General features: G+C 42.4%; 1 protein-coding gene across 3 annotated transcripts; it reads left to right on the top strand.

The window, feature by feature from the left end:
* Window positions 1-34: 34 nt before the first annotated feature.
* git1 (G protein-coupled receptor kinase interacting ArfGAP 1) lies at window positions 35-25,762 on the top strand. 3 transcript variants are annotated; one of them, XM_034097037.2, is made up of 21 exons: window positions 35-425; window positions 4,906-5,039; window positions 5,313-5,425; window positions 6,174-6,279; window positions 6,650-6,736; window positions 6,865-6,995; window positions 7,120-7,214; window positions 7,348-7,390; window positions 9,353-9,379; window positions 10,686-10,734; window positions 14,292-14,364; window positions 15,123-15,220; window positions 16,277-16,388; window positions 16,811-16,935; window positions 17,992-18,144; window positions 19,811-20,170; window positions 21,695-21,769; window positions 22,137-22,213; window positions 22,782-22,943; window positions 24,500-24,563; window positions 24,678-25,762. In XM_034097037.2, exons 1-21 carry the CDS (start codon window positions 374-376, stop codon window positions 24,891-24,893), a joined length of 2,352 nt encoding a protein of 783 aa, XP_033952928.1. In that variant the 5' UTR covers window positions 35-373; the 3' UTR covers window positions 24,894-25,762. The 3 variants fall into 3 exon arrangements, with proteins under 3 accessions (XP_033952928.1, XP_033952929.1, XP_033952930.1); XM_034097038.2 differs by lacking the exon at window positions 9,353-9,379; XM_034097039.2 differs by lacking the exon at window positions 19,811-20,170.
* Window positions 25,763-27,528: the final 1,766 nt, after the last annotated feature.

Below are 27,528 nucleotides of genomic sequence, written 5' to 3'. Positions count from 1 at the left end.
CTGCTGTAGGGTGTGTGTGTGTGTGAGGAAACTGACAGGTAGAGAGCTGCCGTCTCCCGGTGAGTTGCAGGCAATGCAACGAACATATTTAGTAAATATTCCGATATGAGCTTCATACGAACAGCCATATTAAATATGTTTGCATAATTTAGCTCCAGATTTGAGTTCAGAAGTGGACGTGGGCGAAGAGACCGCAGGAACAAACGGGAAATCTAACTGTCAGCTGGCCGGGAAAACCGATCACATCACCCGGCTTCCGGGGATTCAGGGGCCGCATCGGTTGACGGCAGACGTCGGTCGGTAGCTCGGGGGAGTACGGGCGAACATCCACATCATCGCCAGTATCCACCTCTGATTTTCAGCGATTTTCAAGATGTCAAGAAAGCTACAAAGGACAGAAGTCTGCGCCGACTGCAGTGCGCCAGGTAAGAAGGGGGGAAATAAATCAAAACTAGACCACTAACATATGTGGAACAATACGTCGGGAGGGCGATATGATGGGACAACAGGGCCGAAGCTGCTGTCACTGTCAGCGGGTCCGCGGAGCAGGAAAGCGGCTAGGGTTTTCGGGAGTCGCTTAGGCCCAAAATAAACAGTGAAAATAGGCGTGTTGTCACAATGGGAACATCTTTGGCTAATAGTGGCTCAGCGTTAATTGAGAAGCTAAATATCTATACTGATTTGACCAAGACCATATGCAAAGCTACCAGTTTGTTTGCTGCAGTGGAAGATCTGAGTGTCCGGTTTATGAAGCCTACCTGCTTGAACAGACGTTTGTTTTGATTTTTGTGACCGGGACAGACTTCTAAAAGCGTTAGCTTAGCCTTGCTAACGAGCAGGCTATTTTCAATCAATGTGCTGCAGACTTCTACAAAGCATTTTGTATACCCCCGAAATAGAACCACACATTATCATTACTACATTTCAAAACCACTTTGTTATTTTTGGTCCTTGTCTTTGGTGTTTTTTAGAGGGTGTACCTAGCTACAGTTGCTAGCTTAGCTAGCTAGTCTAGCTAACTTTTGCTAAACGGCAAGTTATTGCTAACGCTTCACACACATCTATTCCTTTTGACGGAATCTGACATTCGTTATTCATAGTTGACGTAGACTGCTGAAAAGCCCTGAAAAGCATACATACTTAAGTGAACGTGTTTAATGTAACGTTATTTTATACTGATTTATTTGGTTGTACAATGTTTAGTCTCCTTTCAGTTTACAACTAACATTTTCACTAACGAACAGGAGGAAACTCCATTGAATTCAACGTGAATTGGAATATTATAATTATTTTCAAACTAATTAATATGTTGTGTATATGTTACTGTATAACATAGGTTTAACCACTGTATTTGTAGGTTTTCTTTACTCCTTTGCCCCCATATTGCGTAGAGATTATGCCAAATCAATATCGGGTTCCCCTCCTTTGCCTCTAGCTGGCAATGTAGCCTCACATGCCCTCATGCCTAGTTTGAAGCAATTCATTATTTGTGTGTGAGTTGCTTGCATTCAGTCATGTGTACATGCATACAACAGCTGCCCTCTTCACAGCTGCTCCCCCCTGATAGCAGTGTGTGTGTAAAACTGTCATAAGTTTTAGGGCCTTACTCACTGTAAGTATGTTGTACTTACTCACTCACTTACTTTTCTCACTGCTCCAAATCTGACTACACCAAGCCTCTGTTTTACGACATGAACCTTTTTCCTGCCACTACTATATACTTAACCCCCTGCTGTCTTCCCTCCTGCCCCATCAAGTGCATTTCCTGCCTCAAACTGACCAGCGCTAACCAACCACAGTTCAACACTTTTTTTTAACGCTATTGCAATATACAAACAGTCTAATGTGTGAGGTCCCTGCCAAATAAACCCTGTAGGCAGAGATTTGTGTGTATCTTGTAGGGTTTGTCTCTTGACATGTATTTCCTTTCAAATGTTTCATAATTGTGGTGAGCTTTTTTCTGTTGGTGTATGCTACCTGTTTCTAGCTTTACATTTCTTCTACTGCTGCTATTCACATATAGCCCCTCCTTATGACGACATGCACACACACGCAGTGCGTTCTGCAAAGTGCTGACCTAGCCATGGGTGACAGGACACCTCCCTACAACCCAGCTTTGTGTCATACTAAGGGATAACTCAATGGCATGGCTTGAAAGGATAACTGATCCTCACTGTCCAAGCCAAGCCTCAGGAGGCTTTATGTCATGCCGTGGCAACCTGCACGGATTATAGCAACAATGAATCATGTTGTCATGATAGTAAACTTTTTATTGAGCACAGATCCATAACAAATGTGGTATTGTGTAGGCGTTTAGAGCAGTTTGATAGTGGCGTCCAATTCCTTCCGATGTTTGGTCAAGTTTAAAAAGCAAACCTTTGAGGAAATAAAAACTAAGTATCAATTGCAATCAACCAAGGAGTGACTTGGACCAACACGTTGACCTATGATGCTCCTGGATGTTTAATTAGAGTTATCAGTGTGAAATATCAATTAACCTGTACTCTTTGTTTTGGTCTAAAACGTAACAGTAAATGCAAGCAACAGTTAGCGTTTATCCAGCAACAGTTTTCCATACTTTATACTCATTGTAATACAAGTTTAAACCGACTTAAGTGACAATTACAAAAATATAAATATGGCAATCTTGTGTTAAGGCACATTTAAGATGTAGATTTGGCTATTCCTTTAACGGCCCGTCCACACAGCGGCGTGCGTTGAAAGCTTCACCATTCACTTTGAATGGGGTGACGTCACTTTTTGCCGAACTGCATTGCAATTGCAATGTTCAACTTTTCAAGCCTCGGCAGAAGTGTCAGCCAATCGAATCATATGCCAGTTCAAGCTCTAGCCAATCAAACCGCTGCTTGTGTGTCAGGGGCGGGAGATTCATGTGATTGGTTGTTGGTCGAGTTTCAGACACGCCCGCCGGCAAGCTTCAACGCACGCCGCTGTGTGGACGGGCCGTTATGGTCTATTCAGATTTAATAGCATGATGTTGTATCCTCATTGATCCCTTGAGCCAAACATATAGTGTAACCTGTGGGAGTTTTTATATTTATTACACAGGTTAAAGAATTAAATTGCTACAGTCATGCCTTTTATAGCCTTGCAGGCTACTGTTCTAAACTATGCCGTAGCTCTTATCAAAGTCATTTTGCATTTGCTGATAATTTGTCTGCAGGCAAAAAGATTTCTAGCATGTCAGTTTATCTGATGATGGACTATTTTAGCTGCATTAATACCTTAAGCCCAGACTGTTTTATCTGGCCTGAGAGTGACTAATACAGATAGCCTAGTAGATGTGTGTCTACGTGAATGCATCATGTGCATGCAAGTGTGCATACATTTGATTTGATATTGCAGACTGTATTGTTTGTGAGTGGCTCATCACGTCAGCATCCTGATGACATGAACATGACTCAGACTGACTCTATGACAAGGCTGCCAGTGTCTGTAGACTGGCATTGGCCTCAACTGCTTCCCCTCCCTTCCTCACCTCATTCACAATCAACGTCTTTAGTAGAGAAAAGCATTGTTCCTCTTGGTTCCTTATGCACGCCACTTCAATATTACACTGAACAGACTAAAACAAATGCCAAATGTTATTATGGAAACCTCAGACTCCTGTGGAAATCTAGGTGATCTGACATTTGGCGCAGCCAGTGAGGCACCACTGTGTTATACCAATATGCTTATGACTGAAATGTTGGGGTCTGATATTGCATGTGCGATGTGATTAACGATATTGGAGTAATTGATAATTTTTGCATAGTTATTGTCATTAACATTGACAAATATATTTAAAGGATCATGGTGGGACTTTAAAAAAAAAGAGAGATGTGTATCTAAAAAGTCAATTTTTGCAATTCTGAAAATCTTTTAATTAATAATGCAGCCCTAATCACCAGAATAAATAATTTGTTAAAAATACAAGACTTGTCTTACCTGACCTTGATTTGTCTTTGACCTTCAGCCCTACATAGTGTTCTGCACTTTTGTACACCAGTAGGGTGACTAGGTTTAGGTCATTGTTATCAGATCAGTTGAGCCCTACATTGGTAAGCTGGGCAGCCGGGGTCTGTGCAAGCATTGGTTCAGTGGTGAGCAACAACTAGTAGAGTGTACTAGGCTAAAAGGAGATAAAGTACCACCCTGTCTATTAAACATTCAGTGTGTGTATGATCCTGTTTTATCCAGGTATTTGGTACTTCCACATAGCATCCTCCAACTGTAACAAATATAGATATTCAGCCTTTATTTTCTTCTTATAATCATCTTGATATATGAATGTTGATCTCTAAATACAGCGAATGACTGCTTTTGCAACATTTGATTTGTTCTCTCAATTACAACACCATTGCCAACCCAGCTGTTTGATTCATTACAAAGATGCTTGTCCTCTACTGAAATGCCAGCTTGCTTTTTTGTTCCCGATAAATATTATGGTGTGTATATATTGCACATTCATTTATGACATTTAAAAGACTTAATTGGATCACTGTGCTTAACATTTTGGCTTTTATTCCTACATATTTTCCTATTTAATTCAACACTTCTTATTGCAGGTTAGAGGAAGGACGACTAAAATAACTATGTTTGACTTGACCTTGAATGAGAAACAAGGACTAAATGGAGCGTGTATTTGACTTGACCTTGAATGGAACTTGGGCAGTGTAGGTGGAGCAAAAATGCACCACAGTATCCTGTGGTTATAAACTATAGTTAAGGGCTTCCATCGTATACTCCTTACACATTCAGGATTTTATTGTATGCAATGCAGCCTAGACTAGATAACATTTTGTGTTGAATAACTGAAGACTTCCTACAATGCTGAAATGTCTTAGCATCACACATGTCTATAAAGCTTGCAATAACATTCATATCTCTCTGTTTGCCTGTCAGACCCGGGCTGGACCAGTATTAACCGAGGCGTCCTGATCTGTGATGAATGCTGTTCAGTCCACCGCAGCTTAGGCCGCCATATCTCCATAGTGAAGCACCTGAGGCACAGCGGATGGCCTCCCGCACTACTGCAGGTAAGGCTGTGAAAGAAGAGTGATGGAAAGGGTAATTCAGTAAAAGCAAATGTAGTCCGTGAGGCCCAGAGGACATACCTCCAAAGGTTAGGACTATTACAGAAACCTGACTCAGCACTAAGGAAGCAAATCCATTCCAGCAGGTTTTCCATCCGTGTAAAAAAAAAAGGGTAACATTTTGGGATTTGGATTGCAAGAATATTATATATGTATATATTGGTCTTATGCTGTGGTGAATCATCACTGAGTCACTTCTTCATTTGTGTGTTTCAGATGGTTCAGACCTTAGCCAGTAATGGGGCCAACTCAATATGGGAACACAGTCTGCTGGACCCTGCTCAGGTACAGAGTGGTCGTAGGAAACCCAACCCCCAGGACAAAGTCCAGTAAGTATACTCCCTAAAGGCTCAAAATACACACAAAAAAACCTTGGGGAAGTTATTGTCTCTGCTGCACAGGACGGCTGCCTCTTTCTTGACTTAATTGGTGTTTGCGATAATTGTTTGCACACCGCTTCTCTTAATGCATTCAAAACAGTCCTGGATTCTCTTCCTGATATGTCCTCAGGTTTTTAGTATACCTAAATACGCGATAGGATTTGTCATTGTAGGTTTGTTATGCTTCTCCTGGGTTGAAATGTGGCTATGAGAGTGGAGGTCAAGAATTAGACCTGCAGAAAATGGATGTGCAATTTCACTAATGTCTGGAAGCATATTGTGCACAATCTCTTAACATGTACTGAATAGATACTACTTATTACATTGCTTTTATGCTGCTGTACCCTACTTTAATAAAGCAAACGGAAACGGCCTGGCAGCCAGCCCAGGAGGGCCTGTTTATTGTAAACATTATTATTTATTAACAAAGAACAACTAAATTGGAATGTGTCCATACTCCATACGCACAATGCCAAACTGGATGACTGTTTTACAAAAGCGATAGCTCAGACTGTGATATGTTTAAACATTTTGACAGCAAATGGGCATTGTTTTTCCCAATGGGTGTTTATTTCTGGCCTGTTTGTGTCATAAAAAAACAACAGTAGCGTGAAAGAATATCATATTCCTCAATAGGGATTAATAAAGTTCTTATTTTTCTCTTTTTTTAACCATATTTCCTTTTCCTCATGTGCAGTCCCACTAAGTCAGAGTTCATCAGAGCCAAATACCAGATGCTTGCCTTTGTGCACAAGCTGCCCTGCCGCGATGATGATGGCGTCACGACCAAGGACCTCAGTAAAGTGAGTGCTCAGTACTTCACTGCAGAGGGGTTGAGGATTCAGCTTAATTAGCCTGTAGGGAGTTTATCATAATGCTGAACTGCATATGTAAGCACAAAGGATGTTATATTTATAGAATGCAGTGGGCGAACCCATATATAAAACAATACATTGCTTATACACACACAAACACACACTCGTGCACACTGTAAAACCTGGCAGGAAGTGAATGAGACAGCAGGATGTAATAATGGCCTAATTGTAATAATGCTGTAGAGCTCCACTGGGCTAAAAGGAGATTCTGCCTGTTTCTTTCTCTTCATGATGTCTAATCTTTCCACCCCGACGCTCTTTGTTTATCTCTCCTCTCTCTCTATCTTTTTGTTATTAGCAACTTCACTCAAGTGTGAGGACGGGGAGTTTAGAGACGTGTCTTCGGCTCCTGTCCCTCGGCGCTCAGGCCAACTTCTTCCACCCGGTCAGGAAAAAAAATCTACTTGCTGACTCACTCTACTCTATCTATCACTCTATCTAGTAATTATCCATGATGTTCTGTAACTCTCTCTCTGCCAGCTCTCCTGACTCTGTGTGTGTGTCTAACTACAGGAGAAAGGCACTACCCCGCTCCATGTGGCAGCCAAGGCAGGCCAGATCCTGCAGGCGGAGCTGCTGGTGGTGTACGGGGCCGACCCCGGAGCACCGGACATCAACGGACGCACACCTATGGACTACGCAAGGTACAAATGAGTGGGAACACACCTCAACACAGTTTGCATTCAAGCCAAAACATATACTACATTGTATACGAGTTGGAGGAAAAGCAGAAACAATAATGTCGAATTGTTTTTGTCTGTGTTCCAGGCAGGCGGGCCATATAGAGCTAGCAGAGCGGCTGGTGGAGTGTCAGTACGAACTGACGGACAGACTAGCCTTCTACCTCTGTGGGCGGCGCCCAGGTAACACACTGCACACGTTTGTGTTTCATTAAAGGCCCTTATGCATAGCTAACCTCAATTAAAAAAAAAAGTGGTTGTTTTTACCAAATTATAACGTTTCCTCTACTCTCCTCTCCCTCTCTTTTCCCCACAGATCACAAGAATAGCCATTATATAATTCCACAGATGGCAGACAGGTATGGACCATGACATTGTTTGGGTCTGCACAATTAATTGTAAATGATATTGAAATCACAATATGGACTAGGGCTGCTCAATTAATCGTATTTTAATCATAATTACTCTTTTGGCTTGCAACGATTACGAAAACAACGTAATCGAAATAAAACGATTATTCTTTTATTATTATTATTATTATTTTTTATTATTTTTTTTTTTTATTGGTTTTTCAGTTGAATTATACTTAAAGTTCAGGGTAATCAACTGTTAAAAACATACTGTTCAAATTTTTTTTTTTTCAATAAATGGATGTTTTCATAGTAAATGGATAATCGTTTTTAATAATCGTGATATCAATTATTGACACAAATAATCGAGATTTTGATTTTTGCCATAATCGAGCAGCCCTAATATGGACTTGTAAAATATTCAAATGCCACTCTGAAGTACTGTGGGTCTGCAGAAATATCCCAACCTATGAGTGGTATTCTATAGACTTAACAAAACATATGTTTGGAACAGATCCCCTTTTACAACCCACCATGATGATTTTGATATTCTTTTCTATGACCATGCGAATTCTGATTAAAAAAAAAAAGATCAATTCCTTCATTACCGTGTATCACAAAGCAGTCGCATTATCAGTAAAAAAAATGGCAATTAGTTATTTATTCCATATTGTGCTGCCCTAACATTATTGTTTTGTATCAGTGTGATTCTGAGTGCTTTGCATTTGCCTGCACGGTGTGGTTTGATTGCATGAAGTATCTTTGATATTTTTCTTGAACTTAGCAGCTACCTTGCCCACACTGCTTCTTTTCACTGTCTTCCTGGCGTGTATTAATTCATTCATGAATTAAAACTCATGCAGTTTAGTATTCTGACCAGAGGGTGTCACCATAATATATGAAACCCTTACTAAATAAGTAGTTAATTAAAGGAGGTCTCTGGCATCCCTATGAAAGCAGACGGTTTATTGCTATTGTCGATCCAAGCCATTACATGTACCTGAAATTATTTAGATACTTGTGGTGTGCTCTGTTTATTAAACATAAACTGCAGGTTTGATTAGCATCAAGAAGTGCACAGTCAGGTTGTAATGAATCAAGTTGTGTAGCACTTGGCTCTGCTTCTTCCACATATTTGATGAGCGCTGGGTTTTCTCAGTTGAGTCGGAGCAGTAGCTTCAAAAATACTTTGACCCGGTGAGATGGTTTTGTTAGAGTATCTTTGTAATTAAAATGTGTTATCATTTCATATTCCAGCTACTCCTCAAAAAACATGTTTTGGATATCATGCCATTCAAATGATAAATTTACATTTTAAGAAATTGTAGTTTTTGTATTACTACCCCAAGTTCCATAAGTGGGTATTTGTTGACCCAGTGAGGTGGTTTTCTTAGAGTATCTTTGTAATAAAAAATTTGTATCGTTTCATATTCCAGCTATTCCTCAAAAAACATGTTTTGGATATCATGCCATTCAAACTTTAAATGTACATGTTAAGAAATTGTAGTTTTTGTATTACTACCCCAAGCTTCCATAAGTGGGTCAAAAATGGAATTTTTTTTTTTTTTCAAAATGTAAAAATAATGTCTAAAATTATAAATAGTGAAAAATTAAATATAAAATATTTCTAGTGTGAGCCAAAATATAATACTAAATATTATACAAGTGATTTTTCTGAACCAAAATAACCAAAATGGCATAAAAACACATATTATTCTAATCCGGGTCCTTTTTGACCCACTTATGGAAGAGTGTAGGGTCCAGTCACTCGTGCATCTAAGGGTTAAGTAAGTCTTCTCAGCTGCCATCTAACTCCACTTGCATCTGTTCGGTTGTGGTAAATGGTTCTTCTTGATATTAACAATTAAAGCTGTTTTGATGTGGCTTCTCTACCCTTCTTTCTGTCTGTTTCTTCCTTTTTTTCTCACTCCTCTTCTGTTTTCTCCATTTCGCTGCGCTTGGTGGAGCCAGAGCTCGTCCTAAGTGCCCGACACAGAGGTATCTTTACTTTCCTTGTTCCTTTTTTCCAGAATCTCTTCCTTCATTCAATCCCCTATGTCTGCTATTGTATCTTTCGAAGATTTCACTGCTGTATACATCAATGAGCTTGAATAGGCGCATTCACACTGCGGTACTTTTCCCACAAAGGTTCATGCGAACTTAGTTCATGCGAACTCTTTAGTTCGCATGAACTAAGTACAGATCGCGTTCACCCCGGAAAAAGTCCCTGGGGGTGGATTAGGAAAATTAAGCCGCTGACGTCACTTCTTCTTCTTCTTCTGCTTTGGGTTTACTGGCAGGCCGCAAACCACTTCACGGCGTATACTGCCGCCCAAAGTCCCCGGCCGGAAGTCCCCGGAGTTGGGGCCTACTGAAGCCTTCTGAGTAAATCGCCAGAACGCCGACACCTCCTCATCTCCACCGCTCCCATGTTTTATTTTGTGTTGCCATAAATTAGTCTCTCTGCGTTTCTGCGCTGGGCTAATGCTAATAATGCTAATGCGAGGATAATAAAATGACGGCTTCACAAAACTTTTTGGGAGTTTTACGGGGCGTGGTTTGCAATCCGCCGAGCCAATCAGAAATATAGCTCTTTTCTCACAAAAGAGCCGCTCGAAAGTCCCTGCTCTCTAGCAGGGACTTTCGAGGGGGTAAAAAGGTTCGCATGAACTAATTTTAGTACCGACTCTTTTTGGTGTGAACGCGATCATGAACTAAGTTCGCATGAACCTTTGTGGGAAAAGTACCGCAGTGTGAATGCGCCTAATCTCTTCTTCAGTGGTTTCACAGTAATTGTTACATATGTTATGTTTGTATGTGTTATCACAAGAAATAATAGATTTACAAGCCAATTCTGAAGAGTAGATGCTGTTAGAAAATAGTCAAAAAAGGCCCACAAATAACCAGCGTTTGTCCTAAAATAAGCTAGCTAAAGTGAAATGTCAGACAATGCAGTTATAATTATTTTAAATGTTCCATCTATGTTATGCTACATCATTATAGTCTTACATATTTGACCGGCTACATCAACATGTATTTAGAAAATGACACTGGCTAATTGTTTCCAATCAGGCTTCAAAAGGCAATCCCAATAACATTAAGCTCCTTCAATCTGACCCCCAAAGCACCCCATCTAATATGTACCCTCCCTCTCCCTTTCTCCCCTTTTAGCAGATCCCCCTCCCCTTCTCACCTCTTGCTCCTCTCTCCATATCCACGTCTTCCTACCTCCCTCTGCCTCCGTCTCTTTATTCCACCTCATCTTTGTGGTACCTGTCTGACTGTTTGTCTCTCTGTTTTTTAGTTTGGACCTCTCAGAATTGGCAAAGGCTGCCAAGAAGAAGCTCCAAGCGGTGAGTTGGATTGAATTGTGAGATTCAAATCATGGCTAAATGTAAATTCACATTACAACTCTTAGTAATGGCTGCAGTCGAATAGTCCATTTAGCTCAGGAACCTTCCTAACGGAGTGAAATGACCTAGAAGTCCCTCAGTGGCAGCCATGATAAGTGCCGTTCGAATTCTGATAGGAAAGGAGGTTTCAAACTTCCTTTATAACCTCCTTAGCTTAGGAAACACTGGACCTCCCTTTACGAAAGAAAAGGAGCAATTGCTGTCCCACAATGCCTTGCGGCCGCAGCATATGCCATCGCACAACATTCGGCCGTTCACGGAAACAACCGATTATGACCGAGAAATTATATCATGAAAGTTACGGTGCTTATTAAGCATTTTAAAACGTATGTGGTAAGTTGCCAAAGTGCTTTGTTTTGAACGTTCAACACTATAATAATCAAAAGGAGAAATATGAACGTTACTTTTTTACTGAAATGATCAAATGAAGTCAACATTTCATAGTGTTTACTCAGCTCAGTCAGCTGTGTGGGGTTTCTTAAACTTTTAAAAGATGTTTTAATAATTGTGATATAAACAGTGATAGATGTTAAGGACTAACACGTTTATAATAAATACGTTTGTATTTATTTTAAGATCTTTTCATACAATCATACGTATTGGGATTCATGTGGATTAATATGTGTGGACCGGTGGGTGACAAGCATAAGTTTCACTTCCCTTTTTTATTAAAGTGTTCTACATCCGCCGTTCTTATTATACATCCATGTTGTAGTCCGCTGGATATAAAACTGTAGTTTCCCCGAAGCAGCAGACTCACATTAATGACATCCGCTCGCGCATCATAAACACGTCAGATAGTGAAAGTGCAGTCGGATTTTCAAAGCACCGCAGTCTCTTCTCCTAAGTCCTTTTGAATTCTCCTATCCACTATCCCTTAACCCTGTGACGTTTCACACAGAGTTCAAGGGATAGACGATAGGAATAGACCAGTGGTCGCCAACCAGTCGGATCGCGAGTGTGGTGCGGGTAAATCGCGGACCAAAAGAAGTAACAAAAGAAAGAAAATATGAAAAACTGGTATAAAATACTATGTGGCAGTAAAACAAGAATACAGTTTAAAAGGAGAGTGATTTGTAAAATATCCATAAATAAAAAGAAAATCTGTTTACAGTTCTGTTTCAAATGGGTGCTGAGAGAGCTATCCATAGATCTCTTCATGTGGCTCTCAAAGTGCACCAGATTGATGCTTTCAACTGCAATATTTAAAAACAAATCTTCCCGGGGGAGCATCCCCCCCGGACCCCCCTAGAGGAGGTGAGGACCCCCCTAGAGGAGGTGAATTCCGCCTCCCACTCATAAAAAATAGCACTTTACCCCTGCCTATATGCCATGAGCTGATTATGGAGCCTTCATTGTAACAGTAATTCAGATGCAATTAGCCTATAAAAGGCCTCAAATTGGAAGCACTGCCTGGGCTGTCTTTTTCACTCAATTCTGCAATAGGTAGATCTCGCCTTTCACCTAGGCCGAGGTCGGTGATCTTGGGCTTAAAAAGGTTGGTGACCACTGGAATAGACGATAGGAATAGACGATAGGAGCTGATTTTTGGACTATTCGACTGCAGCCCAAGACTAGAATAGCCAAGGCTGTAGCTTTTAATAATAGAAAGCTAGTCTTCTAGTGTTATGTAAAAAGAGAAATACTTGGTTTAAAGTTTCTTGGCATAACATTCAGATTTTCTGTGACTTGGCAAATTAATGTGCGTCCACTCCAGGGCCATCTGTTCAGCGCCACAGAATGCTTTCAATTCCAAAACTAAGTCAGGGTTCCCACGGTACCTGGAAAACATGGAAAACATGGAATTCATTTTTTCATTTTCCAGGTATGGAGAAGTCATGGAAACTGAGCAAAAGTGAACACTTACATGGAAATAGAAACAGTTGTCCTGGAAATTGTTATTGGATGAGGTGTAAAATAGTAATACAATGAAACTATTGAGCACAGAATTAAGATGAGTTTATAAAAACACTTTACATGTGAACAGCTTTTACTGTAGATAGAAATGGATGATCCCATGTTGTAGAGCATGCTCTTGGCATCCTATATGGTATATTGGATGTTGGAATTTGATGCAGGCAACTTGGTGATATGGACTTTAAAAGTATAGTTTCGGATTGGTGGACTTCAGGAATAATAACGTTACTCGCGATCTCAATAGAAGGGTCAAATACATGCATTTCCCAGCCAACACGGGAGCCTTGACATCTACAGTGAAACTTCTTATGCAAGTTTATCCTCAAATGTAAGTAGCTGTGTTTAACTGTGGTAAACTTGGGTTTATCAACGTTAGTTAGTAAGCAGTGCAATCTTGCTAACTAGCTAGCAACTTGAGTTTGTTTTGAATTTGGATTTGTTAATGATGGTTAGCAAGCACATGGAGTGCAATCTTGCTAGCCAACATTCAGTTTGCTAACTAACTAGCTGGTGTTGGCTAGCTTGCATTGCTAGCTAACTACCAATACATTTTCACATTAGGCCGTGACATTACTTCTATACTAGTTGACATGAATAGTATAGTCTTGATACATTTTGTAACATTCATTCTCATATCTACTTTTAGCTTTTTTGTGATTTTTCGTTTTTTTTTCTTAAAAAAAAGTATACTAGTAAATAGGAACATTTGGGGTGAGACATTTTTGAAAAATCATTTATCATGCCTAGACTGATTCTATACATCTATACTGTTAAGCTAAGCTTACTAGTGGGGTTGCTGTACTGAGGAACCACAGGGGAACCAGCCTTATGTTTTCCCTTTTAGGTTCATTAGTAAGACTCATAATCTCAAATGTGTGATGCATTACGGGAGTGAGTGACAATGACACGCGGCAGATTCAAGTCACATTGGAAAGATGAGGTACCAGGAGGAGATGTCCACAAGGCTTATTGCAAGTTTGCCGCAAGTCATTTGACATCAGCAATATGGGGGTCGCTTCCCTCAAGAGCCAATCAAAAGGACAAACCCACACCAAGTTAGCTGGACAGCTAAATAATGAAAGAAGAATGACAGATTTCTTGACTACAAAAACAGGAGAGGGAAGAAGCGGCCCAACAAGCCAGGATATCGAAAGTGACAGTCAGGTGCCCAGTACCAGCAGTGAACAGCCTACGGAAAAAGGCTCTGGAGCTCAGGGGAAAACATTTTTTTCAAGCCAAGCTGTATTTGAAGCAGAGATTCGCTGGGTCATGAAGATGGTCAGGTCACAATTCACAAGCTTCAGGGGCCTATAGATCATCACTTAATATGGTACCTGGAAAATCAGGAGGTAGTATGGAAACATTTTTCAAGGCAAGCGTGGGAACCCTGTAAGTGTAATGATTGCTTATCAACATTGAAGTGACTGAAGTAACAAACCATTGCAAATAACTTGCTGAAAAAAAGATAGCATGCCAAGTCAAATCTTAAGTTTGCAGCCCAGATTGCTGTAAATCAGGTTCTTATTTCATGTTTTCTTCAAAATACATTTGGGATGAGTCAATTTGTTTGTGTCCAACAGCTCAACAATCGGCTGTTTGAGGAGCTAGCGATGGACGTATATGACGAGGTGGATCGCAGAGAAAATGATGCAGGTGAGTCTCATCTCCTTCCTCCTCACACTACCGGTTCTTTGTTTTGGCTCCTGTGAAAACTAGATGTCAAAAGCAATATGAAAGACATACACAAGACGTCATTGACATAAAAGAGAAAAGTAGGAAGAGAAAATAGATGTTGATGGGAACAGCGAGTGCATTTGAAGGACAGAGTGAGAAGAAAAGGAAAATGACTGTGAAAGAGAAAGGCCAAATGGAGTGAGGAAGGAGGAGGAGGAGAGACTGAAGAATTTCTGAGGCACTTCCTCACTCTCTCCTCCTCCTCCTTGGCTCTTTCTCGCTCTGTCTCCTTCTCTTTTTGCGTTTCTTCTCTCCCTTTCCTGCAGTAGCAGTCAAATTGTGCTTCCTAACAGAAGCACTGCAGGTAAGTGGCAAGGATACTAAGACACACACACACACACACACACACACACACACACACACACACACACACACACACACACACACACACACACACACACACACACACACACACACACACACACACACACACACACACACACACACACACACACACACACACACACAAGGGGAGCGCTCAAAGCACTACGCTGGATTATAGGGGCAGAACTTCAGTTTTAGGACCTACAGTATTATTTGACTGTGCTCTGTTTATGTCTGGATGCATGTGTGGGTGGATGGACGGGCTGACTGCCTATACTCAATGTTAAACACACTCACTCACTCACTCACTCACTCACAAAGACTTATTTTTTGCTTTATATTTGTGTCTCTAGTGTGGCTCACGACCCAGAACCACAGCACTCTGGTAACAGAACGCAGCGCGGTGCCCTTTCTTCCCGTCAACCCTGAATACTCTGCCACACGCAACCAGGTAAACACACACCTCCAATACAGACAGCATGCATATACTCTTGTGCTTGTGTATTAGCTGATACAAAGAAATACATGCATTCTAATTGAAATGTAGGTTTCAATTGAAAACTGAGAAAAGCAGAGAGGAAAATATGGAGCCTAGACAGTAAGCCAGTGTATGTGTTTTGGGAAAAGCTGAAAGGGAGTGTGAAATTGACGAGGGATGTTCTTCAGCTGTGAATGAAGGTGTGTGTGTGTGTGTGTGTGTGTGTGTGTGTGTGTGTGTGTGTGTGTGTGTGTGTGTGTGTGTGTGTGTGTGTGTGTGTGTGTGTGTGTGTGTGTGTGTGTGTGTGTGTGTGTGTGTGTGTGTGTGTGTGTGTGTGTGTGTGTGTGTGTGTGTGTGTGTGTGTGTGTGTGTGTGTGTGTGTGTGTGTGTGTGTGTGTGTGTGTGTGGAATCCCATATGTCCTCTTACACAGTTCCTCATCTGTGTGGCTTATTAGTGTAAACATTTACTTTTAAACTCGAGCAAAAACACGCCTGCATAACCTGATTTACTCTGCCCTGATTGGTCAGTTCACTGTGGTCAGTAACTGCTGTCTATTTATGGTGGGAGACGGAAGAAAAACACACTCAAACGCATTCAGAGTTGAACTGTTTACCTCCAGTTGTCTTCCAGCACAACTAATTATATGTTAGGAATGCCGGATCGCCATGGGTAATAGTTCTGGTTTAACACTTCATTCAAAAGTGATCCTTTTATTCTCTTAAATGGATGCCAGCATGCTTGTGTAATTGCATGGTTTAATGTTTCTTTCCTCATGATGATTTGTGTACGTGTGAGCTCACTTGTGATGGTGTGTATCTGTGTGTGTGTTGCGAGTGTTGAGTATGACTGTTTTTCCACAGCACATGGCCGTTGACCACAGCAGTCACAAAGGCATTGAACCGCTGACTGTGGGCTGGAATGTATCTGTATTCAACTGACGATACAACTTTAAGACATATTCAGACAGGCATGCCAGTATGTGTATATTATGACCTAAGTCTTAATATTTGACTCATTCTCCTCTCAGGGCCGTCAGAAGCTCGCCCGTTTCAACGCTCGGGAGTTTGCTACGCTCATCATCGACATCCTGAGTGACGCCAAAAGGAGACAGCAGGGAAAAGGTCTCAGCAGCCCTACTGGTAAGGCACTGGGAAAAGACAGATTAGGGCTAAATGCAAAAAGGCAAATAGCTTCTTTTTTTTTTGGAACAGCAAAAAGCATATAACTTGAAAAAGTGATTATCTCTGCAAGCAGCTACTTGGCAAACGGGCACCAGTCCAACTACTGAGAAAGGCTGAAGGAAAGAACGGTGGTTTCTTTAGGATTTATTGTTAATGGGTTACATTTGAGCCAGACCAGGCTCTACATTTTCCTCTGTGCAGAAACTTGCCTCTCCTACTGTAACTCTAACAATTGATTCTAATGTGAAACTAACAAGGAAACAAGTCGTATATAGAGCTGGTTGCAATCCGTCAGCAACCTCATCAGACTGAGCATCCCTAAGGGGGGGGCGGGTGGTGATACAATGTATATTGAGACGTGTGCAATCTTCCTTTGTCAGACACATTGGATCTGGGCATTGATGATGACCAGCATGACTACGACAGCGTAGCCTCTGATGAAGACACCGACAGCGAGCTGACCGCCCAGAACAACAACAACACACAACGCAGCAACCGTGCAAAGGTATGGTACTTGAACACACACTATTTATTTTGGAAAACCAATGAACGATGTGTCCTGCCACATGTACGCTTACTAGCTAGCTTTGATCAAATGCATCACACTATTCAAGGTAACATCTGCAACTCTGTGCTAGTGTTTTTAGACAATAATATAGTCAGTCTCTCATTTTAACCATCAAAAGTAGTTCCATCAGCTAGCCAAGCTGTTCTCTTTATGACTGCTTGTCCCAGCATGCTTTGCAGGGAGTGGCTACAGTCAGAGCTGCCACATAGCTCCTGTGTGACATCATCAGCTATTCTGGGTCCATGTCAGAGAAGCATTGTTCTTACAGAGAGGGAGAGTACTGTGTAGTGAGAGGAAAGAAAGGAGGAGGTTGAGGGAGAGAAAGAGGGACATGGTGCAGAGCGGGAGTGGTAGAAATGAAAACAGCTAAACCAATAACTATCTACTTTTCTTGGACTTGCTTAGATCGTTGGGAAGAACCGCAAGTCGGAGGTTTCACTCCCGTCTCCAAAAATATGCATTCATTATGTGATGGTATTAAATTGCATTGTCACCAATCATACATAGTGTGTTATCTAAAGAAGTACGTTGAGGCATAATGGCAAAACAGAAATGAATCGATAGGAGGTGGATGCAACCAAAATATGTGTTATATGGTTCACTTTAAGGAGTGGTATGGAAATGTGTTCACAGGAAGTGGGGGGGGGGGGGCACATGGTGCATTGAGAATAAGAACTGAGGCTCTTCTGTCTAAATGTGTGTGAGCAGCTGCAGGCCAGCCCTCTTTCTCGCGCACTGTTGTAAGCAATGTTTTATTCAGCTGAAAAGCCGCTAATTCATTCCCATTGCCCCTGCTCTAAATGACATTCTTTATATAACATAGAAGGATGTCAGCCTCCACAAAGAGTTACATACATTTGTTCAAATATACACTTCAATAGCTGTCATGACATCAGTGTCCTCACTTTGTCTGTGCTTCTCTGTCCACCTGTCTGTGTTTCTTTTATTCTTTCTACCCGTCTGTGCGCCTGCCTGTCTGTCCTCTCAATGCAGAGCATGGACTCCTCCGACCTGTCAGACGGGCCCATCACTCTGCAGGAGTACCTGGAGGTGAAGAAGGCTCTGGCCTCCTCAGAAGCCAAGGTGCAGCAGCTGATGAAGGTCAACAACAACCTGAGCGAGGAGCTGCGGCGGCTCCAGAAGGAGGTAGGGAGCATGTCAGACCAATCACACTCATAAGGTTAGACAGCTGTCTTATGCAGAAGAGCAAAAGAGAAAGTAGAAAAGGTCGGTTTAGCTTATTTCGTATTTGTATATTTAATAACCGTGGAGGACAGGATACAGGGAAGAGAGATGGGATGAAGCACTAACTGGCAGAAGATGGCATTGTTTCTTAGAAAGGTGAACACTTAGAACCGAGTTGAAGTTGGATTACAAAATCAGATGCAGGATAATAACTAGAAATAGGGGAGGTTGGCTGAGAACACACAAGATCATGTCACATGTTGGCGAAATGAGAAGGAAGGGTTGATTCAGACAGGAAGCCAGGATGAAGTAGAGCAGGGGGGTCAAACTCAATTTCATCACGGGCCACATAAGCATTATGGTTGCACTCAAAGGGCCGGTTGTAACTTTAAGACTATATAAATACAAATATTTAATGTATTATATGACATTATTGCCTCTGCATTGGATTATTATCGGATAGGGTAATAACTTCATAATTAACTACGTCTGAAAGCAGAAGTCTCTTCAGTGAGAATGTCACAAAATGATTTAAAAAGAAAAGCCAAATTCTGGAAGGGAAAAAAAGGTGACATTTTGGGGGGGAAAAGTAACATTAAAAAAAATAACAACTAATTCTGAAGAAAAAAAGCATATTTTGAAGAAAAAAAGTGAAATTCTGAGAAAAATGTGAAATTCTGAGAAAAAAAGTCAAATTTGAGATGCATTGTGGGACATGTAGTTTATGGGCAACGTGCTTCTGTAAAGTAGCATGTAACCGTATAATAAACATATTCTATTCTTTGCAAGCTCTTATGGGGCCACACAAAAATAAGTCGTGGGCCGGATTTGGCCCCCGGGCCTTGAGTTTGACACCCCTGATGTAGAGACAATTGAATATTTTATTATCTTTGTAAGCTGATGTGTTTTTCCTGACAGGGTGTCCTTTTCCTTCATCATTGTCGATGGAAGATGTTTTTGGTTACACCTTTCAGTGTTATTTACTAAATAAAGCTGACGTCATTGTTATGTGGAATAAGAGTGCTACAAATATTCACGCTCATTCTCACTTTTAGATTAGACCATTTTCACTCAATAGCGTTAATTTGCGGTTCAATGTCGCTTCATTTGGTTCCCTGAGTCACCGTCAGCAGCTCACTGTATTCATTAGTGGCTGCGAGTGTCAGCTTATGTGACCCATGATTCATTCGTGTGTTTATTTGTGTCACTTGACTGAGGATCGAGAGAAGCATCGAAGCACACAAACTGCAGATAACAAATAATGTGGTCAAATGTAGATGCTAATGAACTCAGCACCTCAGTGTAAGTGCGCCCCAATTTCCCCTCATTGACCCTTAACAACTATCAGTGTGTATATTCAGGTGTTCCCCCTCCCACCCCATTCCCAATGCCTAATCCCTGCCTCGACATGTAACAATTCAAGTGTCTGTAATACATCTTCCCTCCCTCCCCAGTACTAACATGAGTTACTATGTATGAGCTTGTGTGCTTTTTACTGTACCTGACTGTGATTGGGGATGCTTGTCTTTGAACATTCAGTTGACATCCCCCTCCCTTCCCTTCAACCTCCCCATGTCCCTCCCTCCATCCTCTCATCCCTCCTTGCTCCCTTCCTCCTCTCCTGTAGATCACACGGATGCAGACAGACAACAGTGCGCTGCGGGGGGGCCAGCAGGCTGGGGGGGCAGCTGGCCATGGGGTAGGAGGGCCTGGCGGAGGCGGCGGAGGAGGAGGAGGAGGGGGAGGTGGCTATTGGCAAGGGGGTGGTATGAGAGGAGGCGTAGGGGGCCTGAGTGGGTTTGGGACAGGAGCAGATCCTCCGGGGCTCACTGTGCCCTCCTCCGCTGCCCCCCACTCCCATCCCCACCGAAGGGACCGCCAGGCCTACTCAATGTACGAGCCAGGGGCGGCCCCCGGCCCCATGGCCCATGGCCCCCCAGTCCTGGACTCCCTGGCAGCCCGCCTGCAGCCACTCAACACATACAGCGTAAGTTAGAACTTCCCGGCCCCCCCTTCTACTTCCCACCTTCCTTCTGGTGGCCCTGATTGGCTCTCTCTGGCCTGATTGATGGGCGATAGTCCAATCCTGACTCTCTATTTCCCTCTGACGTTGTCTCTCCCTGCATCTCAGTTCCCGATCCTTCTCTTCTAAAAGTCCACTTGTGCATCACCCCCATTTACATTTGGAAATACCCCACTGATTTGTCTTTAAACAACAAGACATGAACCTATGATTTACAGCTCCATACAGTAGGGCTGGGACATATATGAATATTATACAATGTTTACATGAGACTATAGCTCCTAAAATGTCATGTATTATCTTTATGGCAAAAGTAATTTCCAGTTGGGGCTGTATTATATTATTTGCCTTTACCCTCTTACTCATATATCCTCATGACTGATGATTGTTTATAAAAAATTGAATTTTCTAAATATCTTTTGAAATCACCAAAAGTCACTCCTACGCTATTTTTGCTATTTGGTATCATGACATTTAATTTCTCCATATCACCCAGCCCTGCCACGAAGAGGAAGTGCACAAGTGTGACGAGAAGGAGAACAATGGAACATAGGGATTGTGTTGTTTGTTTGGTTGTCTTGCCATGCCTCTGATTTCTCTGCTATGGCCTGCCCTTTGACCTTTACATGTTCACCCTTTTGACCTCCCAGTTAGCTCTCCTGCTTCTGGACAGCTACTTAGATTAGGACTTGCTTTGATCACTCACATATGCAAGTGCACACACGCGCGCACAAATGAAAGAATATGTTTGCTCTGTTTTCCAGTAAAGGCGGTAATACGGCAGGCAGCTAGATGTCCTTTTGATGTCTTTCACTTTATCCTGTTTCCACTCACCACTACTGTCAACCTTTCTATGGAGACCTCCATGGATTGGTGTCCAATTCACCATCTGCGTACACAAAGATTTACCTGTTTGTCTGTTTCCTTTCTGTCTGTCTGTCTCTTCGCCCGTCTGTCCCTTGCTCACTGCAGTGCAGCCGTGCATCCTCTGGATGTAAGCATTCTGTCTGTCATTGCATTGTTTGCCCTTTCATCAACTGTAGGATCCCCTCACACGCAGCTATGCACCACTTCTGCTTATTATGCTTTCTAATACTGGAGATCAACACCAGAGTATGTGTGTAGTCCTTCTTGGATGCTCTGTGATGTATAGCCGTTCCCCACCACTTAGTTTAGTTGACAGTGTTCTCTGTATTCCAGTGTTAGATAACTATAGAGGCATGCCGTCTTGATGGGATGATGGGTGAGCTGCCGAGTTGATCTGCCGCTGCTCCCCCCGGCTCATTCATCTTGTTTTTCTGATGTTTATAAAAACATCTCTTCTCTCTGTCCCCACACTCTTTTTTTCCTATTTCTTCATCCATCTCTGTCTGCTAATCTGTCATCACCCTCTCCACCTCCTTGTCCACACATCTTTCTTTCTCCTCCTGTCCTTATCCCTCCATCTCTCTCTTCCTTTCCCCATCCTTGTGTTCCCCCTTTTCACAGGCACGGAAGGGCAGTACAGGGGGTACCGGGATGTATGGGGTCCAGCATCTTTCTACAGAGATGGGCAGATACATGGTGAGGCCTTACTGTTTGTAGTTGTTGTCTTTAAATATATTTTTCCACCTTCCACTTTTATTGATCCCCATTTTTGCAAGTGGATTTAAATTGCCAAAGTAGTGTCCCACTTATAATGCAAATGGCTTGGGATATTGACCTAGAACAGAAAAGTGCTCGTCATCCAATGCAAGCTTCAAGTGTAAACAAACCTTAATTATTTACATTTTTCAGAGCAAACAACGAAAAATGAGTGATGAGAGTTTTAAAATCTGCGCAATTTAGTGTTTTTGTGGGAGGGAGTGTCGTCCAGCTCCGCAGGAGCTTTGTTGAGGAAGGTGATAATTGTCCTGATGATGCGTGTTGTTGCTTTGTTTCCCTCTCGAAGGTCCCCAGAGGAGAGAAGCATGGCAGCGGCACTGACAGCGACTATGACAACACACACACGTACGACCTCTCGCTAAGGTCAGGCTCTCTGCAACTCATTGTACTCACAAGGATACGTGTGTTTTCTAATCTTTTGGGGAAATGCTATTCCCATTGCCAGTATCGGAGACAAAGTATATCCTTCTCATATTTAGGGAATGTCTTCCAAAGGCAGAAACAATTTTATTCTGAAATATATTTACCCACAATAAAATCAGATCTGAGATCAAGTCAAAAGTTGTAAGTCATGGGATATAATTAGTTAATCATTTAAAGCCCTTAACATTTAGCTAATGTAAATATCGGTGTTCGACAAAGATGTTGTCATTAATTTACCGTTACAATGTTTTTATATGGATATTTTGGTTTGCTCTATTTGCTGCTTTTTTTTGTTTTCTTACTCTGTAGGGCTTTAAATGGGTTCCACACCGATAAGGGCTTTATGATCTTTTCCCAAGTTGTTAATGAGAAATAAACAAGCACTCTCTAAAGATGTGAACTCACATTTGGTGAGACCTTAAAGCTCATTAAAGTCCTCTGCGCCTCTCCGCTCTCTCAGTAATCCAAGGTGATGATTAAAGTGTATGTACGTGTGTCCTCCTGTCAGTATGGGCCGCAGCAGTGAGGACTCTGAGGAGGGAGGAGGGGGAGACGCAGTGGAGCCGGACCCCACCCTGCCCTGCACGGAGGATGTCATTATGAAGACTGAGCAGGTGACCAAGAACATCCAGGAGCTGCTCAGGGCTGCGCAGGAGTTCAAACACGACAGGTAGGTGGCAGGCGACCCACTGACGGAGCCACGTGACACCGACACAGTGTGTCTGCTTTACGATACTTCTTGTATCCTAGTGGTCCTCTTCATTAGATAAGCATTACAAAGTTACAGGAACATCGAGCGCCACAACTTTTTTCTAAATGTTTTTCTTACACATTTTGTTTAGAATTCTTCATGTTCAGATTCCTTTTATTTTGAAATAGAGACCTTTATTTTATAATTACATGTTTCCTTATGCTGTGAATGCCATTAGTGCTACGTTAAGTTCTGGCCATTGCTACAGTGCCAACGAAAGAAGTCACTGATGATAAACTTGCTCATTAATTTGCTCAGTCTTTCATTGATACAGTACAACACAAAGTGAAGACTTTCAATGCTATCTTACGGGAGCCCTGTAGTCGTTGAATATCCACATCACTAGTTCAAAGGGTCTTACACCCAACACACGTATTAACACCAGGTGAATGCAGTTGTTGATGTCTGAAGACCATCATCCAGGCATGTTGAGGGGTTTGCACTCGTGATGGGGTCAGACATTAGAAGTGTCTTCAAATGTCTTAAAGCAGCATTTAGTCAGAGACTACCTTGTTTTATTAATCAGAATCAGAATACCTTTATTAGTCCCACGGAGGGGAGATGTGCGTAGTTACAGCAAGAAAAAGAGCCACAGGCAGCTTAACGTCACATATGTTAAATATGTGACATGCATTAAAAAAAAGTACTAAGTTATGATATAATGAAAAATATAATAAAAAGTTACATAATTTCAAAAAATACACATCCTGTAACAGTTCTAGGATTTAGCAGCCAGGTATATATTATACAGTTATTAACGGCATCTATATATATATTGCACATCTAGCACATATTGTACAAAGATGGTTGGTATTTAGCAGCAGCAAGTTACACAATTTACAAAATACACACCTTGTAACAGTTCTAAGGATTTAGCAGCCAGGTATATATTACAGTTATTAACGGCATTTATATATTGCACATATTGCACATAGTTTGTTGGTATTTAGCAGCAAGGGGTGATATAGTCTGTGTTGTGGTGTGTGTAGGGGGGGGGGGGGTCAACTAGGGGCTGTGCCGGTTGTATAGTCTGTCCGCTGCAGGAAGGAAAGACCTGCGGTATCTCTCCGTGAGACAGCGGGGGTGCAGCAGCCTATCGCTGAAGGAGCTGCACAGTGAGGGCAGGGTGTCCTGGAGGGGGTGGGACACATTGTCCAGCAGGGAGGACATTCTCCTGTCTCCCACCACCTCCACAGTGTCCAGAGGACTCCCCAGGACAGAGCTGGCCTTCCTTACCAGTCTGTGCAGTCTCATCATCTTGTCTACAGCGACTAAATGATACCCTTAACAAAAAGCAAGCGGATTTGCTATGTTGGCTCACAAAGGGTGGAACAGGCTTAATATCACATCAGGTTCATATCAGGATTGCTGACCACTAGTTTTAATAATGATTTGGTTACTAGATGATTGTTGCTTTTTTGAGTTTGTTTTTGTTATATAATGTGAACGAGTTAACACATGTGTCTCCTCTCTAGCTTTGTTCCATGTTCAGAGAAGATCCACTCTGCTGTCACTGAGATGGCCTCACTCTTCCCCAGAGTAAGTCGCAGATACGTTATTCTCACATCTCCCTCCGTGTGTCTCTTTTTGTTATTATCCATCCTTATCATATCCTTGCTCTGTGAGTTGAGTTTTGATTCATTTCTTCCGTAGCGCCCTGCGTTGGATGCGGTCTACAGCTCCCTCCGCCTGTTGGCTTCCAGTGCCTCGCGGTTGCAGGTGGAGTGCCGTAAGGCGGGGCCCTCAGAGCCCGGGGGCCCCGCGGTGGACTACCAGCTCCTCACTCAGCAGGTCATCCAGTGCGCTTACGACATCGCCAAGGCTGCCAAGCAACTGGTCACCATCACCACCCGTGAGAAGAAACAGTGACCCGACAAATGCATGGAAAAATGAAGAGGGAGACAGGACGGGTCGATGCGTGGGTGGGCTATGGAGGACCAGGGAGGGGGAGCGACCGGGAGAATGATGGCGAAGAAGATGGAAGAGTGCTGAATGTTTAGTAGAAACACTAAAGCGAAGCGGAGAAAGAGAAAGTAGGGAAGGATCCCACCTGGGAGCCACAGCCCGAGTGAACAGTTGAAATAAACCACTGTGATGTGAAATACAATGGTGACGATGTACAGAGAACTGGATCCGGAGATGTTACCGCTTTATTTATTCTCACCTGTCGGCCATCACCCCTCCCTCTGAGTGAGGAAGTGCGAGAGACAGGAAGTAGACGCACCAACCACGACCGTCTACACACCATCTCCTCCTCTCCGTCCTGCGGAGACGTACCTTCCTCTACCTCACTCTCCTACCAGACACACCCTCTGCCTCCTTCTTCATCCAAGACAGGATGTGAAGGACCCCTGGGACCCACCCAGCTCCACCCTACCCCACCCAGGCTCTCGGATGCTTCCTCCTGGGTTACATTTTCAGGGGGCTCCAGTTTTTCTTCGCCGCCTGTTGTCGGTGGTACACGGCATGACCTGGCATGTTTTCATTTCTTTCCTCTCTTCTCTTTCTTTATGTCTTTTGAACACGCAGATGGGTTTGGTCTGCACCACTAAGGACAAACATAACTGACTTACACAAACAAAAACAAAACACTTACACTGGAATAATTGTGACTTATTGTTGTTGATTATCTATGCCTATTGTTTCTTTTTGTATTGATATTTTTACTGACTGTCATTTTTGATTTAACTGTTTATGTATTTTATTGTCTCAAATATGATTCTCATTTAGTGGGATAGGGAGGCGGGCGGGCGGGCGGGAGTGTGCTCAGCTGGGATTTAAGGAAACATGCTCACACACTTACACACGAAGAAGTAACCTGTGTCCTCGACATTTGTCAAGCACTCATTTTCTGGGAGACAGTTCGGGGAGATTTGTTTTCGGTTTGGATTTTCTGTCAGACCAAAAGCCCCTTGGTGCATTACGTCAGGACCTGGATCAAAACCCTCTTCTCGTGTACCCTCAGTTCGGGCATGACCTGTGTTCTAATTCTCCTCAGTTATCAGAGCCAGTGGAATCATCTCATCCCAAATTCACTTTTGATGTGCCAAGCAGTATAATAAGTATTGGGTGTGCTCCTGGGTGCCTGTAGCAGCCATTGCTTGCACGCATGGCAAATCAGTCACACGAGTCGATCCACATATTGGTGTGTTGCTTTAAGTAGTCCTGTGAAAAGCACCATATCTAGTTAACATTTCATTTGAGAATATACGCTCACTTGCAATGGATTTAACCCCCTTAAATATGCATGATGTACTTTGCCTTGCATTATGCTTATTTACATTTCCCTGCCTGGCAAGCCCATTCAAGCTTCCATTCAGTGTTCCACGTTCTCGTCTGGCGGGGCCTGCTGATCCGGGCCACCGAAGTTGTCACTTTGAATGTCTCTGAACTTTGCTAATGGGACACAGCATTGGGAACAAACATGTTTTTTTCATTCGTTTAGTTTTTTTTCAAAAACTGAGCGCACTTAGCCTACTGTCGGACTGAAGCGTGTTGTAGTGTGCGAACACATCTGGTCACATCTGTAACAAAAGATGCAGGCCCTCTTCTCGTTTAGATGCATCCTTCTCCAATTACATTGTCACCGGTTTCTCAAAGTGTTTGTGGCCTTAACTGTCAGTTGTTCTTGTGTTGGTACATTATATAAACCGGCTTCAGAAGGCCTCCGCACATCACATGTTCCTACCTGCAACATTGACCTCATCCTTCAAACAGTAGTTGCATCTCATATTGTTTTTTTCTTGTCTTGCTGTCAATTTAGCAAGAAGCAATTAGACCTTAATTAGCCCCCAACACTTTGAGAGACTGCTGCGAGACGACCTACAGCACGTCTCTGTCCACTTTATCCATGTTTCTCCCCCTCTTTTAATGACTTGGCTGTCAGTGTTCCTCTCAGACAGTTGCACTCACGTCTCCTTAGGGGAGGATGGGTTGTTTGTTCTGTTCCCTGTCAAAGCTAATCATGTCCAGAAGACTCGTGACATGTATCATCGTTTGAGATCGAATGCCTTGGGACATTATCATCGTCTCCTGTTGAGTTACTGACGGCTGAAACAACACTAATACTTCCACACACAAACGCACGCAAGGGGGTCAGCAAAAAACGCTCGTCCCTTCAATCATGATTGCCCAAGTTTTAGATTAGAGCCTTATATATGAACATATATTTTCATGCTATATTTTATATTAAGCTATATGTTAGGGTTATGTCTGCGAGATATTTATGTCTATTTCTTTCCCCGAGTGGGCTTCAGGCTACGGGATCTGTTCTCCACATTTTCACTCAGCCCTTCAGTCCTCACACTGATATACTTGTAGATTTTTAATTATTGTGAGTATGGTTACGCTGTGGTATTACCCCCTTATGTAGATATATTTTACATATTATGATCCTACTAGAATCCACAGGGAGAAGAGTTGAACTTAGACGATATCTCACTATATTGTACTATTTTCAAACTCCATCTGGGTGAAGTAGGATCTGCACTATGTACTGCACTCT

The sequence above is a fragment of the Pseudochaenichthys georgianus genome, chromosome 13 (genome assembly GCF_902827115.2).
Source record: "Pseudochaenichthys georgianus chromosome 13, fPseGeo1.2, whole genome shotgun sequence".
In the NCBI taxonomy this organism is placed as follows: Eukaryota; Metazoa; Chordata; class Actinopteri; order Perciformes; family Channichthyidae; genus Pseudochaenichthys; species Pseudochaenichthys georgianus.
This window is presented reverse-complemented; position numbering and strand designations above follow the sequence as displayed.